The sequence below is a fragment of the Eublepharis macularius genome, chromosome 2 (assembly GCF_028583425.1).
Source record: "Eublepharis macularius isolate TG4126 chromosome 2, MPM_Emac_v1.0, whole genome shotgun sequence".
In the NCBI taxonomy this organism is placed as follows: domain Eukaryota; kingdom Metazoa; phylum Chordata; class Lepidosauria; order Squamata; family Eublepharidae; genus Eublepharis; species Eublepharis macularius.
Genome location: NC_072791.1, coordinates 70,377,304 through 70,393,224, shown reverse-complemented (window position 1 = coordinate 70,393,224; position 15,921 = coordinate 70,377,304). Strand labels below are relative to the sequence as shown.

At 39.4% G+C, this 15,921-nt stretch overlaps 1 protein-coding gene across 8 annotated transcripts in view; it reads right to left on the bottom strand.

Moving 5' to 3' along the window:
* Positions 1-15,921, bottom strand: part of NUMB (NUMB endocytic adaptor protein) — a 110,670-nt gene that overhangs the window by 37,501 nt on the left and 57,248 nt on the right. For all 8 annotated transcript variants that reach the window (XM_054971033.1, XM_054971039.1, XM_054971038.1 and 5 more), the window contains exon 2: positions 12,172-12,314. In XM_054971033.1, the coding sequence (XP_054827008.1) occupies positions 12,172-12,297 (126 nt within the window). In that variant the 5' untranslated portion in view covers positions 12,298-12,314. The remainder of the gene's footprint in view (positions 1-12,171; positions 12,315-15,921) is intronic.

The following is a 15,921-nucleotide window of genomic DNA, read 5'->3' as shown; positions in this document are numbered from 1 at the left end:
AAAAGAGTTAACCACATGGAGTCACACTTTCATTTTATAGAAAGTGTAAACTCTAGTTGAGTAGGACAAAATCTGCTGCACTGAAATTTATATTATTTAGGATAGCGTTAATCATCTACTGAAATCTGCTTTACAGGGTGAAAGAAAACAGTTGGCTTCTTGGCTTCATTTCCCCCCCTGAAACTGAAATGATCTGTTTTGTACAACTAGATTTACAGGTCTTTTGAAAAGCATCTGCAAAACCAATTAACTTTTTTATTTTCTACAATGAAAATGAGTGAAATATACAAAATCAGTAGATGGTAATTTTAGGCAGCCCATTTCAACTATAAAACTGATATTTGACACCCAAAATAAGCTGTGCAGATAAGGTACACTTCTTACTTATATCAAAGACTTCATAGAAAAGAAGCTCTCTGTAAAGGCAGGCAAAACAGGAACTACTGTAACAATCATAACATCTAACTTCAGAAATTTGGAACATTCCCAGTTTGGAACATTCCCAGTAAAAACACAGGACTAAATACCTGACATTTCTTACAGCGAAACTTCTAAAAATTGTTCATAAGGTATATGCATCTTAGAATGAAAGCCACTAAGAAAGCTGGAAAGAGCACTCTGCAAGTATCAGAATGTTAAAGAAGGCTGCGATATACATGTACCCTTCCCCCAACTCTCTTAGGGTGGGCAATTCTTTCTCAAGTAACTTAAGCACACACAACTTTTTTTTAAAGGGTACTTTTTTGGTACCAAACCCCCCTCTTTGGTACCAATGTCATGTCTATTCCAATGTCTCCTTTTAATTGTATTGCTTTTCTCCAGCAATGGAGTATACATCTCTCAAGTATTAAAAATGGAACAGATGGACAGGCTCGCCTCATCCTATCCACATACAGAATGTCTTATTTGCATTTACTTGTTACATTTTTACATTGTCACTCTACTTCTGAGAGTCTGTAGTTGATGCTATTATTGTACTGATGAAATCAATTTCCACTGCTGAAAACAATAAAAGCCCTGACAACACTCAGTTGTTACAGACCTAAGTGATTTCTCTAAATAAAATAGAGGTCATCGTAAGAATGGTATTAAGAGTACCAACTATTCTTGAGAATACTGAATAATCTTACAAGTCATATCAATATAATGGAGGAAAGAAAGTGAAAGATCATTTCCACACTGTTTATTTGCCCCAGGTTCAATGCTATTGAAAAGTGAGCTTTTCCCCCTACTTCCTCACAGTATTATGATGCTTTTCTGCATGTCTCGGCATTTCCCAGCTTTCTCCAATCTTTCCTAAACCTGTTTGCTGTGAAATTATGGGAACGATTGCAGCAAAGCCTGGATAGCTGCTGTGTGGGTGGGAAAATTTGGATTTGCCCTCCCCACCACCAAGGAACTTTTGTTGTGTGAATATCAGTATCTGTGAATGTACAGTTTTAATCTAAAGTGTAAATTTCTAGACCCTTTTGTTGCAGAGATATGCCTTTCTAAAGGACCAGAGTTTTTTTTTTTTTTTTTAAAAACAGAGAGAGCTGGGAATTCATAAAAACTGATACAGAGTGTTATAGCGTTATAATGGCATTCAATTGCTGATTTTTAAAAAACCTGGAAAAGCCCTGGTGGTGGCCGGGGCCACTGTGTCATATCAGCAACACAGCCATAGCAGCAGCAAGAGAACAACCTATCCCCACATGAAAGGCACCAAAGTCTACTTGACAGACAGTGGAAATAGATTTTCATAGCAAAACTGTGACAAAACTTACACATACTGAATTCAGGGATATATTCATGCCCCAATCCAAATTCCACTGTACCCTGGAGTAGAAAAGATTCCATACAAACATTTGTGGCAACCAAAGTCACTATGTCTCACAACATGCAAATACCTCAAGACTGAAAACACATTATCACACTCAAGGCAGAACGTTTATTTTGCTCCCTTTCTGCAGTCTGAATCATCACACCTCTTTTGTTCTCTTAAAAAACTAGTTTTGAACTTAAAGTATTAGAAAACTGTATTGTCGAAGGCTTTCACGGCTGGAGAACGATGGTTGTTGTGGGTTTTCCGGGCTGTATTGCCGTGGTCTTGGCATTGTAGTTCCTGACATTTCGCCAGCAGCTGTGGCTGGCATCTTCAGAGGTGTAGCACCAAAAGACAGAGATCTCTCAGTGTCACAGTCTGTTGCACTGACACTGAGAGATCGCTGTCTTTTGGTGCTACACCTCTGAAGATGCCAGCCACAGCTGCTGGCGAAACGTCAGGAACTACAATGCCAAGACCACGGCAAAACAGCCCGGAAAACCCACAACAACCATCTATTAGAAAACTATCTATCTTGCATACACTTCAAAGAAAGACATTTAAAATCAACGATTTCTAACATTGCTTGCATCTTGGGGTATTTTTATGCCCCAAGAATATATCCATCTTTGATGAGGTAAATGTCCTTCAGGTTATCAGGAAGGGTCATCAGGATGGGCTATGACGAGCACATGAAAATGCCACCTGGGATCAATGATGTTTTTTAAACAAACTCATGAAGTATTTTGAACTCCAATGTGTTATACACACAGACTACAGTAAACACACCCAAATGGCAAAATCAGTATATTTCTGGTTTTATGACCCAGGTGTTTTTTTTTATTATAAAAGTGGCTGTACTTGGGATTGGGAACATTGTTTACTAATGTGCAGGTGACAATGTCCTAAAATGAGAAGTTGTAGAGCCACTTCTGTTTGCATTTTGCCAAAAACATTGCAACTGGGGTAAGAAATTCACTCCAAGGCTGGACTAACTGCTAAAAAGATGACCTTCAGCACTTCCACTGAATTCTACAGTTCCAACCAAAGCTAGTGCTTGTTTCCACATCCCTTGATAGATGTCCTAGAAAGATGGAGTGCAACTCTTACAAGACCCAAAGTGACTATCACTGAAGCTGACATAACTGACACAGAAGATGAAATCAAAGTGGTTGACATAGTTTATATAGGCCCAGAAGACTGGTTTGTAGCTTACAACTTACTGTATGTAGTTGTGACTGCTCAACAGGCATCCAGATCTAATAGATGTTTTCTGGCATCATCAGCAACTGAAGTACAGATCAGCAGTAGTTCTGAAGCAGGGGAGCAAAAATCCTTCTACATGCAAAGGAGTTATTGTTAAGGAACTTGGGGAAATTTTCCTCCACTAGCAATGTGAAGGTCCCAGGAAAATAGTGGAAACATCCAACAACAAGTAAAAATTGGAAAGTTAGGGAAACACTAGAAAAATACTCTAATGGAATGTGTCCTGAAAGCACTACATGAATTTCAGCACTTCAGGTACTCAAAATGTATAGTAAAAAGGTTTTTATGTAATTACCTATAACCTTATATAATGAGTGTATAATGTAAGCATACTTTGTTTGTATTTTCAAGAATATGTTTATAGTTTAAATGTGACTAATTTGAACTATAATACTATGCCTATGAAGGACAAACTAGATGTGATGGTATCCTTGCGTCCAACGTGGGGACGCTGCCACTTTAAAGCCTAAAATGGGAGATTGAAATATGCTGAGAGGGTCTAATTCTGGTTAGGTCCAAAGTGTGGTGGGACAAGCCCCACCCCCAACCGCATACCTTCTCAAGTGCCAAAACAGCTACAATCAGTTTTGGGCCTCCTCACAGAATTTTTAAAACACCCATTTTAGGCTTTAAAAAGGTGGCAGCATCCCCGTGTCAGACACGAGGATATCTTCACATCTAGTTTGGCCCTGAGAATTTAGTGTTTTCAGTACTGTAAAGTTCAATATCCAAATACTGAATACTTCTATTGTGACTATGAGAGTATCTGTCCAAATAAGGCACTTAATTTTGAAGTAATCTAAAGTTTTGTTTTGCATTCTCAATTCTTCACCATACCTCTCTAAGGGTAAAACCTAAAATGCATGCAGTAGCATAGAGTGCAGCGGTTTACTGTGCTTTCTTTAATATTAGGTATATTTGTAGTTTAGCAAATCGCAGTGTTTATACTTTCAAATTTCATAAATAGGAAGACAGTGCATCATATGCCTACATATGCATTATATGTATTTTTATACATACGCATTTTATGATGTCAGAGTATAAAATATGCTTAGGTTTGATAAATAAGTACTGTATATTTCAATTTTACCAATGGCATCAAGATTTCCAGAAATTTTACCTATCTACTCCCAACATGTTCAGAATCTTATTTAGTGCCTTCTGTATCAATAAACTTCATGCCTCCTAAACTATTGTGGCAGACATCTCTCTGAACAGATTAAATTGTTGATAGTTAAATGTATTTGCATAATTCTGTTCCAGCTTTGCTAGGCACCCACATACGGTGCTAGATGAGCAAGTTAAACAGTATTTAATGTTCCACAATTGAGTTCAGTTGCAGTCTACTACCTGCAGTTAGTGCCCATGTGTGCCTTGCTGCAAAACAATTTGAACTAGTGGTTCAGAAACCAGTCACACAATTCTACTGGCTCAGTTTTGAGTGGGAGGTAAAAGGAGGAGTTTTTTAAAAGTTAAGCTAACATTCAAACAGCAGGTTGAGGTTTCAAGGTGGGTACTGCAGCTGAAGAGGTATACTGCTCCTCTGAAGTATGTGTTTAGCGGTGTAATCCATGCAGAGTTACTCCTGTCTAAGCCATTACAGTCAATGGACTTCAACTGGACTAACTTTGTGCAGATTTGCACTTTTTAATTTTACTTGATTTATACCCTGCCTTTCTCCCCAATGGGAACCGAAAGCAACAGTTTTCTTTGCTCTTCATTCTCCTGTTCTCCACTTTATCCTCACCACCCAGGCACACAACTCTAAAAATACTGGATTGGATCCTATGACTCTGTTACATTCACAATAGAGATTACCATCATTAGAAAGCTCCTAGGAAGAGCCACCATTAAAAGAAATGAGGAGCAGGACTCAACCCATCAGTTCCTGTTTAAGAGCAATAGGCAGTTTTAAGCATTAACTTTTTTGCTAACAGACCAAAGATAAAACTAATTTGTCATACAAGGCTTAGTAAGGGCAATGATAAAGTTTAATCGTTTTCTTAATACGAGATAAACAATGTGCTGGTAACTGTATATGGCTATGTACTGTCCTGCAAGATGTCATAAAGTCAATACAATAAATGAAATTTAATAATTTTTCAACAATTACAGTTATGTGATCTTTCAATTTCATGCTACTTCACTCAATTTTCTGTAGCAAATGCAAAAATGCCAAAAAAATGCCATATACCAATTTTGAGACCTATGTAGCCCAAGCCTAATATTTGTTCCTTCCTAAATATACCAGTGCTCATTTGTGTAATCTCAGGGATAATTCATGATATGCTAGTAGTGCAATAGCTGCTTGAAAACAGAACTGTATTAGCACTGCCACCATAAACATGAGAAAAAATGAATGCATGGGAATCAATACGCTCAAGAAACTTGAAAGAAACTGGCAGTTGTATTTTGAATATTGGAATAAAACAAAACCGGTGGAGAATATATAAAAATAAATTTTATTGTGTTCATAAATTGCGATGCTGCACTTATACCAATAACATGCACATGTCCAAAATAAAAAAAAAAGTAACTGTATGGTCACTACTCCATATCAAGACTGGTAGTATCAAGGGGGCTCCCATGTGGTCTAGGCAATTTCTATGATAAGGGAATCTCCGCATTCAGAGGCAGTAGGTCTTTGAATACTAGTGCCAGGAGGCATCATCAGGGGACAGCCTCCTGCTTGTGTGATGACATCACTTCTGGGAAGTGACATCATCACGCTGGCCCCAGGTGTGCTACCACGCTTTGCACGGGTCTAGTGCAGGCCCATTTAGGGACAAAATTGGCCCCAGCGAAGCATGGGAGCAGTCCGTGCAACAACATCACTTCAGGAAGTGATGGTGCCATGCCCCACGGGAAGCATGCCCTGTGCACGCTTTCCTGGGTTGCCTGCCGGTGACAGGCAATCTCCAGAAGGCTTGCCACCTTTCACTGATCGCCAGTGATAGGCAGGCAACGGACCAAACTCCCAGGAGATTGCCCACCACCAGCAGGCACTGGGAATCTTAACCACTGGTCCGATCCAACAAGGTGGTTCTTAGGTTCTTATTACTTCACAGCAATGGCGCTCAAAATCAGATGCCAAAATCAGGTGTCAACTAGTTGCAGTTGTGTACTAGATACACAATTGGAAGCATTTGAAATTGTATTGCATTTCAGGTCACTTTTTAGTTTTTTTAATATAATGACCATGAGCAGAAAAGAGTCAGATCTCCACAAAAAAAGAGATGAGATGTGAACATGACAACCAAGGTGGGGAGACACACACACGAAAGTAACTTTTTTAAAAGCTGAACTTCCATTTCCTGAAACACCAACACAAAGAAACCTCAAATCAGTGTACAACAACAGTATACAACAGTATCCCAATTAAATCTATAAAGTTTCATTGAACTCAAGCTTATACTATAGACAGGTCTTTATTTAGTATATTCCACACGTCTACAGCAAAATTAGTGAAGAATAAATGTAGTAGTGCATCTTGCAATTTAAGAATCTTGGCATTAAATACTTGTTTAAGTAGGGAAGTCTGTTTGGGATGCAACTAATCAAAACAATCTGAATACACCTTGCAATGTTTGGAAGAATTATCAATGTAAATGACATTTCCTCTGAGTTTTGGGTCCCAATCAACTAGCCCAGATATGTCTTACAGCTGCATCCTGGTTTCAGTTTCTCATGCCATGTTCCATAAACTCACCTAGCTATCAGACATTAATCTGATCATAGCCACTGCTTTGCTTGTACTCTTTGGGAGAAGGTGAGAAGGAGAAAACAGAAGAAATCTCCCTCCACCCCATATCAAGTCTGTTACGTTCAGATATGCGAAAACTTTGACTATATATTCTCCCCCTGTATGCTGATGGGCAGGAATCTGGAATTGACCCCATCTTGGGACAGTTATTATCTGTTGATTTTATGATGAACTGTTCTTTTATGAATTGTTTTTAATATTTGTATTATACTTTTATAACTGCTGTACCTCACCATGAGCCCGCTTGCGGGAAGGGCAGGTTAGAAATATAATAAATAACAACAACAACAACATGGGAAGCGCTAGAGTGGGACGTATATCTTTATGTGCTCCATTCTCTCTTCTCACAACAGGCAAGCTTTCGGCTTTGCATAGAAGCTGCTAAGATTACCATTCTCTGCTACACACACAGAGAAAGAAGACAAGGAAAGCAGAAGTATCACATTTCTACGTAAGAGGATATTTCTCCTCTAATAGCAGACCTGGGGAAACTGCACCAGTCCCCCAATTCTCATGTAAAGCCTTTGTTCTTTTATACACACAAAAGTGGAGCAGGCAGACAAAGGAACACAAGTCCTGCTCCCCCCCTCACTGCACTTAGTTATTTGAAAACTACTGCACAAGTGAAAACTTTAATTGCCTACAGAAATTGCCTATCTACCTGAAAACTGAAAGGAAGGATCCCTTTGATGTAGGATACAGTATCTAAGAACTTCATCCCAATTTGGTGGGAGACAAACTTCATAGGTAGGAATATGTCTTCCACTGAAACCAATATAACTGTCACCAGAATAAGCTAACTACTCTGAATACACAGGATAACTTTAAAGCATCAGAAGAAAATTTACCACAGAAATAAAATTTGCAGACATTCCTAGTTTCTACCCCATGTAACTGAACAGAAGCTTGAAAACATACAGATGGTATCTTCTGAAAATGAAGTAGTTAAAAAGTTTCTAAACGACAAAGTTCTAATTTTTCTTGAATAATGTTTATTTAAAAAAGAATTTACAATTCTTTAGTTGAACCAACTTCTTTTGTTAAACCAACCCATCTTAACAAAATCATTACAATATAATAGCAACTTTAGTTGTATATAAATGTTAAATCTTATTCATGTAATAATTACTTAATTCACACTCAGTCTTAACAGTTTACTAATTTCCATTATTAAAGTGAGGCATAATTATTAAGTCTAATGATATATTTAACTTACGTCTCTAAAATTCAAAAACAGTTTTCCAGCTATAAGAAAAATAAGTTTTTTTAATACAGTCATCTTTCAATTGAACAAGTTCTGATATTTTGATATTTTACAATAGCCTAAACTTTTTGAATCCAAAATTGAATTATAAGATTTTTTGCTAGCAGCAGTTTTGCAGTTGTAAATATTTCAAGAATCATCCTTATAGAGACTTTTGGACTGTGTGCTTTACCTAGTCCCAGTAAATACTGCCTTGGAATCTAAAGGGATAATAGTCCCTGTAATGCCATTTAGACCAAAATATTTTCACCACTAGACAATGGCAAAATATATGTATAAGATCTGCCTTCTCTTTGCATAGACATTGTTCTAATTTAGTTATAGTCTGCTTTTCTCACTGACACTCAAGGAGGATTGTAATAAGATCAACATCCAGTAAACATTGCAATATGGTTTGGATTGCAGAATTTTGAAAACAAGCATAAATCTGATAGTGAAGGAAAAGTGAAGCTTTATATTTACAGTCCAAATTGAAAAAAACAACTTCCTTGTAATTTTGTTACATAAGCTGTATACCCAGTTCATCTAGAACAGGGGCCACACTTGCTTAATGTAGGAGCCACATAGAATAAACCTGAGATGTTTGAGAGCCACAGGACATGATGCATTGAAGTGACTTCAGAGGAAGAGGCGGGTTTGGGGAGGGAGTGCCCTGAAAGTGACATCACAGGAAGGGGTGGGGTTTTGGTACAGTATGCTGGAAGTGACATCATCAGAAGGGGTGGGTCTTGGGAAGGACAACCACCTGACCTTTGACCTGGAAGTGACATCACAAAAGTGATGTCATCCTTGCAAGGCACCACCTCCAAAGTATTCTGGCTCCACCCCCAAAGACCCCAGGTATTTTTTTAGTTGGACTTGGCAACCCCAATGTTTTATTAATGGGAAATACATGGAAAGAAAGAAGGAAGGAAAAAAAGGAAAGAAAAAAGGAAGGAAGGAAGGAGATGGAAAGAAGGAAAGAAAGAAATGGAAAGGAGAAAGAAATGGAAAGAAGGCGAGAGAAAGAAAGAAAAAGAAAGGAAGGAAGGAAGGATCACAAAAGCAGAGCCACACAATCTTAAAGCAAGCACATGTCCTCTGAAGCAAATGCACTCCCTGCCCCTCCATCCCAGCTGTCCTGCACACACTTATAGGTGAGCCACTCCTCCGTGCAACGAATGGGGCTTCCACCCATACAAAAGCACCCCGGCACAGGCTGCGCTTCATGCCATGAGTGGCTCTCACCAGCTGCGCACTTGCCTACTCAGGAGTAAGCCGGCAAGCAGAAAGTCCTGGGCCACCTCTGCCTTGGCACTTGCTTGCTGCTGCTTCATTCCTCCCTTTCACCTCCTCCCCAAGTGCCCTTCCCCGGCGCTCGCTGCGAGCGCAGGGCTGGCAAAGCTCAGTGCTTGCAGAGGAGCACCCAGCATGGTGAGGGAGGGTGGGCTGTCCTCAGCCCTAGCCCGCCCTTTCCTTGCTCCAGCATTGGGGAAGAAAGGGGAAGCACACTGGGTGCATAGATCGGGAGAGCGGCTGGTCCTTAAAGGAGCCTGGGGGAGGAGTGAACTTGCAAGCCTCCGGGAGCTGCCAAATAAGGCTTGAAGAGCCACATGTGGCTTGCAAGCTGCCATTTGGCCACCCCTGATCTAGAAAGTGGCCTTTCTCTTGACCTTCCCCTTGTTCTCAGCAGCTCTATGTCCTCTCACATGAACACATGAAGCTGTCCTAAACCAAATCAGACTTAGCATAGTCAATACTGTCTACTCTGAGTAGCAGCAACTCTTAGGAAGAGGTCTTCCATATTACCTACTACCTGATCCTTTTAATGAGAGACTGAACTTGGCAACTTCACCTCAACAGTACTGACTGACCCACAGCTCCTCTCGCCTGCCTCACTGCCTTATACCCACTACAAACAAAGCTATCAAACCCCAGTCTCCATCTGATAAGACACCAGCTAAGCAGGTGTGTGTCTGATCAGTGCTTTTATGGAACCTATTATAAATTGCTTTAAGTTCCCCAACAGAAAGCAAGCAGGATATAAACATGATCAGTGAATAAATAAAATGTCTCTAGTCATTCTAGAGCCTATGAAAAGTCTAAATTATTTAAAAGCCTTAATTTTTGCAAAAACATTATGCAAGCAGCAGCAAAGTGCTTGGCTCCCATAAGCATAGCATTTTAGTTCCCTAAACTGGACCAGCTTTCAATTCCAGTATACTAAATTCCTATACCATGGATTAAAATGTTAGGAAGTCTGCAGTTGATAACCGAAATTTCATTCACTAACTCTTGTGTGTCATACGTCAAAAAGGATGTGGACAAAATCGAGAGGGTGCAGAGGAGAGCGACGAGGATGATTAGGGGTTTGGAGACTGAGCCCTACGAGGAAAGGCTGAGGGCCTTGGGAATGTTCAGTTTGGAGAAGAGGAGATTGAGGGGGGACATGATTGCTCTCTTTAAATAGCTGAAAGGTTGTCATTTGGAGGAGGGCAAGGAGCTGTTCCAGTTGACAGCAGAGGATAGGACCTGAGGCAACGGGCTTACATTTCATGCAGAAAGGTACCGGCTGGATATCAGGAAAAACTTTTTCACGGTCAGAGTAGTTCAAAGGTGGAATCAGCAGCCTAGGGAGGTGGTAAGCTCCCCTTCACTGGCAGTTTTCAAGAAGAGGCTGGATGAGCATTTGTCAAAAATGCTTTAGGCTCATCCTGCATTGGGCAGGGGGTTGGACTAGAAGGTCTGTATGGCCCCTTCCAACTCTGTGATACCAGCAGTAATCAGAAACTATTACTGCTTCAACCAGGCCAGGAGCAAGGCTGTACAGGTTAATTCACTTTTTTCAAGCAATTTGAACATTTCAGCTGAGACTGACTCCTCTTGCCATATGGTCTTGGACAGGAAGAGGAAATTAGCTGGGAAACTCAAATTGAAAGATTAGCCTTAATCCAGAAACACAGATGAGTATATGAGGAGCCCAGTCCTATTTTGTGAGAAGTAAAACATGTTAACCAAACAATATTCTACTATATAAAGTATAGATTTAACGTACATAGCAAACTCTTTGCACTCTAATAATGCTCATTATCCTTTTACTCTCCCAAACTAGACCCCTGCAGCTTTGGCAAGACATTCTAGAGTTCCAGAAAAGAACCTCTGTACTGAGAGAAAATACATGTCAAAAGATGCCCCAACTTTCCAACATCAGACACACCACCATTATTTTCACAGTCACTCAGTCATTGGTGGTATGCAATAAACATCAACAATTCATATCCACTTACATAAACTTAAAAGCACTACACCGTTTCCTTTAACAGCACTCATTTTCTACCTTTCTATTTGAAACAAAAGCGAGGACAATACAAGGAACACCATTTAAAAATTGTCCTTACTAAGGAGTCAAGTCTTTCAAGGTAAGTAACAGTATGAAACTTATCACATCCGCTGAAGGAGGAAACTAACTATGAAGAACAGAAAATAACACTATTTTTAAGTGTAAATCACATTTTACCCTTAGCTAGCAACTTTTCTATAATTAAATTTGAACAATAACTATGCAGTTTCGATTAGCAGACTTTTTAGATCTCTGGTAATATACAGTGGTTAAGTCAAAATGCTTGATAGATTGGAGACACTAATCAGTCAGATTTTTAAAAAATCAAGTAGACTCACTAATCCTTCAGTTACACAGGAATGAGGATACCCCTCTAAGGTGTTGCTTAATGCATCCTCTGAAAAGAAAGTACAACAGAGCTGTTTTTTTCGTGTGTGAGTGTATATTAATTAAAATATTTATAATATGAACTCTGTTTAAAATGCTTAAGTAGGTCAGAACACATAACACACACTAGTAAAGCAAAGTACAAGCAAACATGTTCATTTAACTTGATCAGGAATTCATGATTTTTAACATACTTGTACTGGCATCAGAGAGAAAGCATATGTGGGTGGCTGATAATAAATGTGACTTGTTTCACACATGTAAATAAATAACATTGTCAAAACAACTGCTTTTTAGCACAATCCATTCACACAGGCACCACATTTGGAAGTTCACTATAGTTCCTGAGAAAAAGAAGTTACACTTACCTTAACTGGGAAGCTGCACTTGCCAGTCCGAACCCCTTCTTCATCTGTCTGCCACTGGTGTGGCCTACTGGCTTCAGGGACATAAACATCTTTCTTTCTCCTAAAGCTTTGCCGTAATTTATTCATTGCTCAGTTGTCACGTCCTACAAGAAAAAAGAATCATGCTTAAATAAGTGAAAAGTCCATCTTTATCAATGAAGAATGCTATCAAATAGTGACCTAAGGAAGTATATTCCACCAATGTAAAAAAGGCCATTTAAAACCCCACCAGGGGTTGCCATAAATCAGCTATGATTTCAAGGCACTCTCCACCACCAAGTGTCTGAAAGGCTTTCAGCTGAAGCACCTTTTGAACATGCCCTATTGCTACAGAAGATGCTTTACAAAGTGCTTGTGCTGTAATGTTCCTGTAAAGTTTGAGGATCTGAAGTGGGTGTGGGTGGGACAGATGAATCCTGAAGTACTGATTCCACAGGAAAGGTCCTGCATGCATAGCTCCAGGACTTCTAAAGTCACAGAGCCTCAAGGGAAGAACACATGGAAAAGGACCTCCCACTGTGCTATGGGATGTTTAATGGGCAGCACAGATGAGTGCTCAACATATTTAAGACACGTGCAAGGGGCAGGGCCCTTTAAACACCCCACAAACTGACCTTTCCAATGTCCAATACCCACCAAATTTGCAGGGGACATAGTCCTCACTGTCCTGCGAAGACACCCTCCCCAAGTTTCAGAGAGATTGCACCCCGGGAAAGACATGATGCATGGGGCTCCCCCTTTGTTGTCATTTTCTCTTCACAGTGGCAAAAACAGGTCTCTCTGCTGGAAGCTACTTTGAGGGGTTACAAACTGACCATCCCGATGTCCAATACCCACCAAATTTGCAGGGGACATAGTTCTCACTGTCCTCCAAAGACCTCCCAAGTTTCAGAGAGATTGCACCCTGGGAAAGGCATGATCCATGGGTCCCCCCTTAGCTGTCATTTTCTCTTCACAGTGGCAAAAACAGGACTCTCTGCTGGAAGTACTTTGAAGGGTTAAAGCCAGAAGGAAAGCCAGAAGGAGTTCAGACAGAGTTCAGTCCCTGCCTCCGTTGCCAGGGGAATTGATTGAAAGGCACCAGGCTGTCTGGCTTGACGAACGGCTGATGAAGGCAACGAACGAGGCTTGCAATGAACACTTGTTCATTTAGAATGGGGCCTCATGAACAGCTTGTTCGCGAACAGACGAATGGATTGTTTCGTTGGTTTTTTCCTTTCGTAATGCTGTTCGTGCCCATGTCTAATTACAACTGAACATCAAGAAGACAAAAGTAATTACTACCGAGGAATTATGCAATTTTAAAGTTGACAATGAGGAAATTGAAGTTGTTCAAGATTTTCTATTCCTTGGCTCAATCATTAACCAACAGGGAGACTGCAATGAAGAAATCATAAGAAGATTGAGACTTGGAAGAGCAGCTGTGAGGGTGCTAGATAAGATCCTTAAAGATAAGATGTCCCTATGGGAACCAAGATCAAGATAATCCAAACTATGGTATTCCCCACTGTCATGTATGGATGTAAAAGTTGGACAGTAAAGAAAACTGACAGGAAGAAAATTGATTCATTTGAAATGTATTGCTGGAGGAGAGTTTTGTGGATACCATGGACAGCCAAAAAGACAAATAACTGGGTACAAGATCAAATCAAGCCCGAATTCTCCTTAAAAGGTAAAATGTTAAGACTAAGGCTATCGTACTTTGGTCACATCATGAGAAGAGGAGTTTCATGGAAAAGTCAATAATGCTAGGAAAACTGGAAGGCAGCAGGAAAAGAGGAAGACGTAAAACGAGATGGCTTGACTCAATAAAAGCCACGTCCTCCAGTTTGCAGGATCTGAGTAAGTCTGTTAAAGATAGGATGTTTTGGAGGTCTTTCATTCATAGGGTCGCCATAGGTCAGAGATGACTTGATGGCACATAACACACACACTCACACTTCTAATCTTGTTTGGTCCACAGACCATGTATTTAAGGTAACATGCTAAAGAGACTGGCACATTGAGAAATATCGCAGTTCAATGCCTCATCCAACTTGCGATAAATATATCTCCTCTTCCTTTCCTCAAAATAAACTTTCTGGAATCAGTGCAAGTTTTTCATAGTAATCGCAGTGAAGTTGATTGCATGCTACAGAAAACCACTCCTTCCTTTCCATACAAAAGGTTGTTAGCTTCTACTTCATAGTTAAATGGAGAGAGCATATCCCTATTCAAGCCAGAGATTATTAGGAAAGATTATTACATTAAGGCAAGTGAAGGGACATCAGATGAGTATGTGCTCGCTTAAACATATCACATCATCATTTTTTTCAGTAGGTATTATTTATTAAGGCTTGTACTCTCCTGGAGGGAAAAATTAAATCCAAAGCAGCCCATTACTCATATGAGAAGTAACAAAGCTGTATATTCTAAATACATGCCTATGTGATACAGCTTAAATTTCAATCAAATTGGAGGTCCTTATGAATAAATAGTTTTCAGAAGATATTGAGTAAGAGATCCTCTACAATGCATATGCATATTTGGTGTGCTAGAAGAGCACCATGAATTCATGCTTAATTTGGAAATTCAGTTTGGTAGCTAGTTCTTCAACAGCTCTTTCATTCCACAAAAACATGACTGCAAATTTCATTTCTTAAATCAGTAAGCTTTTTAAAATGACTCCAACAGGAAAAAATGTACACACTGTCGATTTTAAACATAAGCCGTCATGAGAGTCCATACTAAGATTCTATATTAAAGCTCACCACTACTGGTATAAAATTTTAAGTGATATTTTTGAGAGGAGAAAAAGAGAAAGGAAAAACGGTTTAAAAATGAAGTCGAGTTTGACAAACACAGAAAGCTGAAAAACAGCCTAAACAAACAAAAAACACATTCCCTATACACCTGTAATATTGATAATATTTAATCAATAAGCTACAAAGAAAACACAACAGTGATGTGAGAAAGAAAAAATGTTCACTTTTGTAGGATGATACAGAGCAGATATTCCCTGAAGAACACCAGTTCAAGAAATAAGAAAAATTATTTTCAGATCTTCTAAATCTGTTTATACAACTAACTCGTATCATACCACCACAAATAGAGCATTATTTCAAATTAATTCAAATGTGTGTGTCAAAGTCAGTGTAGTGTAGTGGTCAGAGTGATGGACTAGGTTCTGGCAACCCATGTTTGATTCCCAGCTCAGCCATGGAAGCTTGCTGGGTGATCTTGGACCAGTCACATACTCCCAGCCTAACCTACATCATAGGGTTGTTATGAGGATAAAAACGGAGAAAAGAATGATGTAAGCCACTTTGGGTCTTCACTGAGGAGAAAGATATAGTATAAATGAAGTAAAATAAAAATAAATATTTGAGGGTGCAGAACACTAATTTATTCCTTACTATTGGCATTTGAATTCATCAAACCTGAGCCAGCAACTTCTAACTGAATGTATCCTCGTAAACTATACAATGGTAGGACATCTTCAACAGTATGACTGTACTAATCTAAAATCTGTCCATGCAAAGAAAGTGCAAAGACTGTCAGTGAAAGCTACTATTTCCTTGCTTAGGACAGAAATGTAAAAGAAAAGAAGAACCAGGTGCAAGGTGAAAAGAAATTATTCAAGTTTTATAGATCCCTACACATTCCACTTAAAAGCTTCATAGGGGGTCTTCTAGGAAGTATTTTAACTGTCACCTTGAGCAAATCACCACT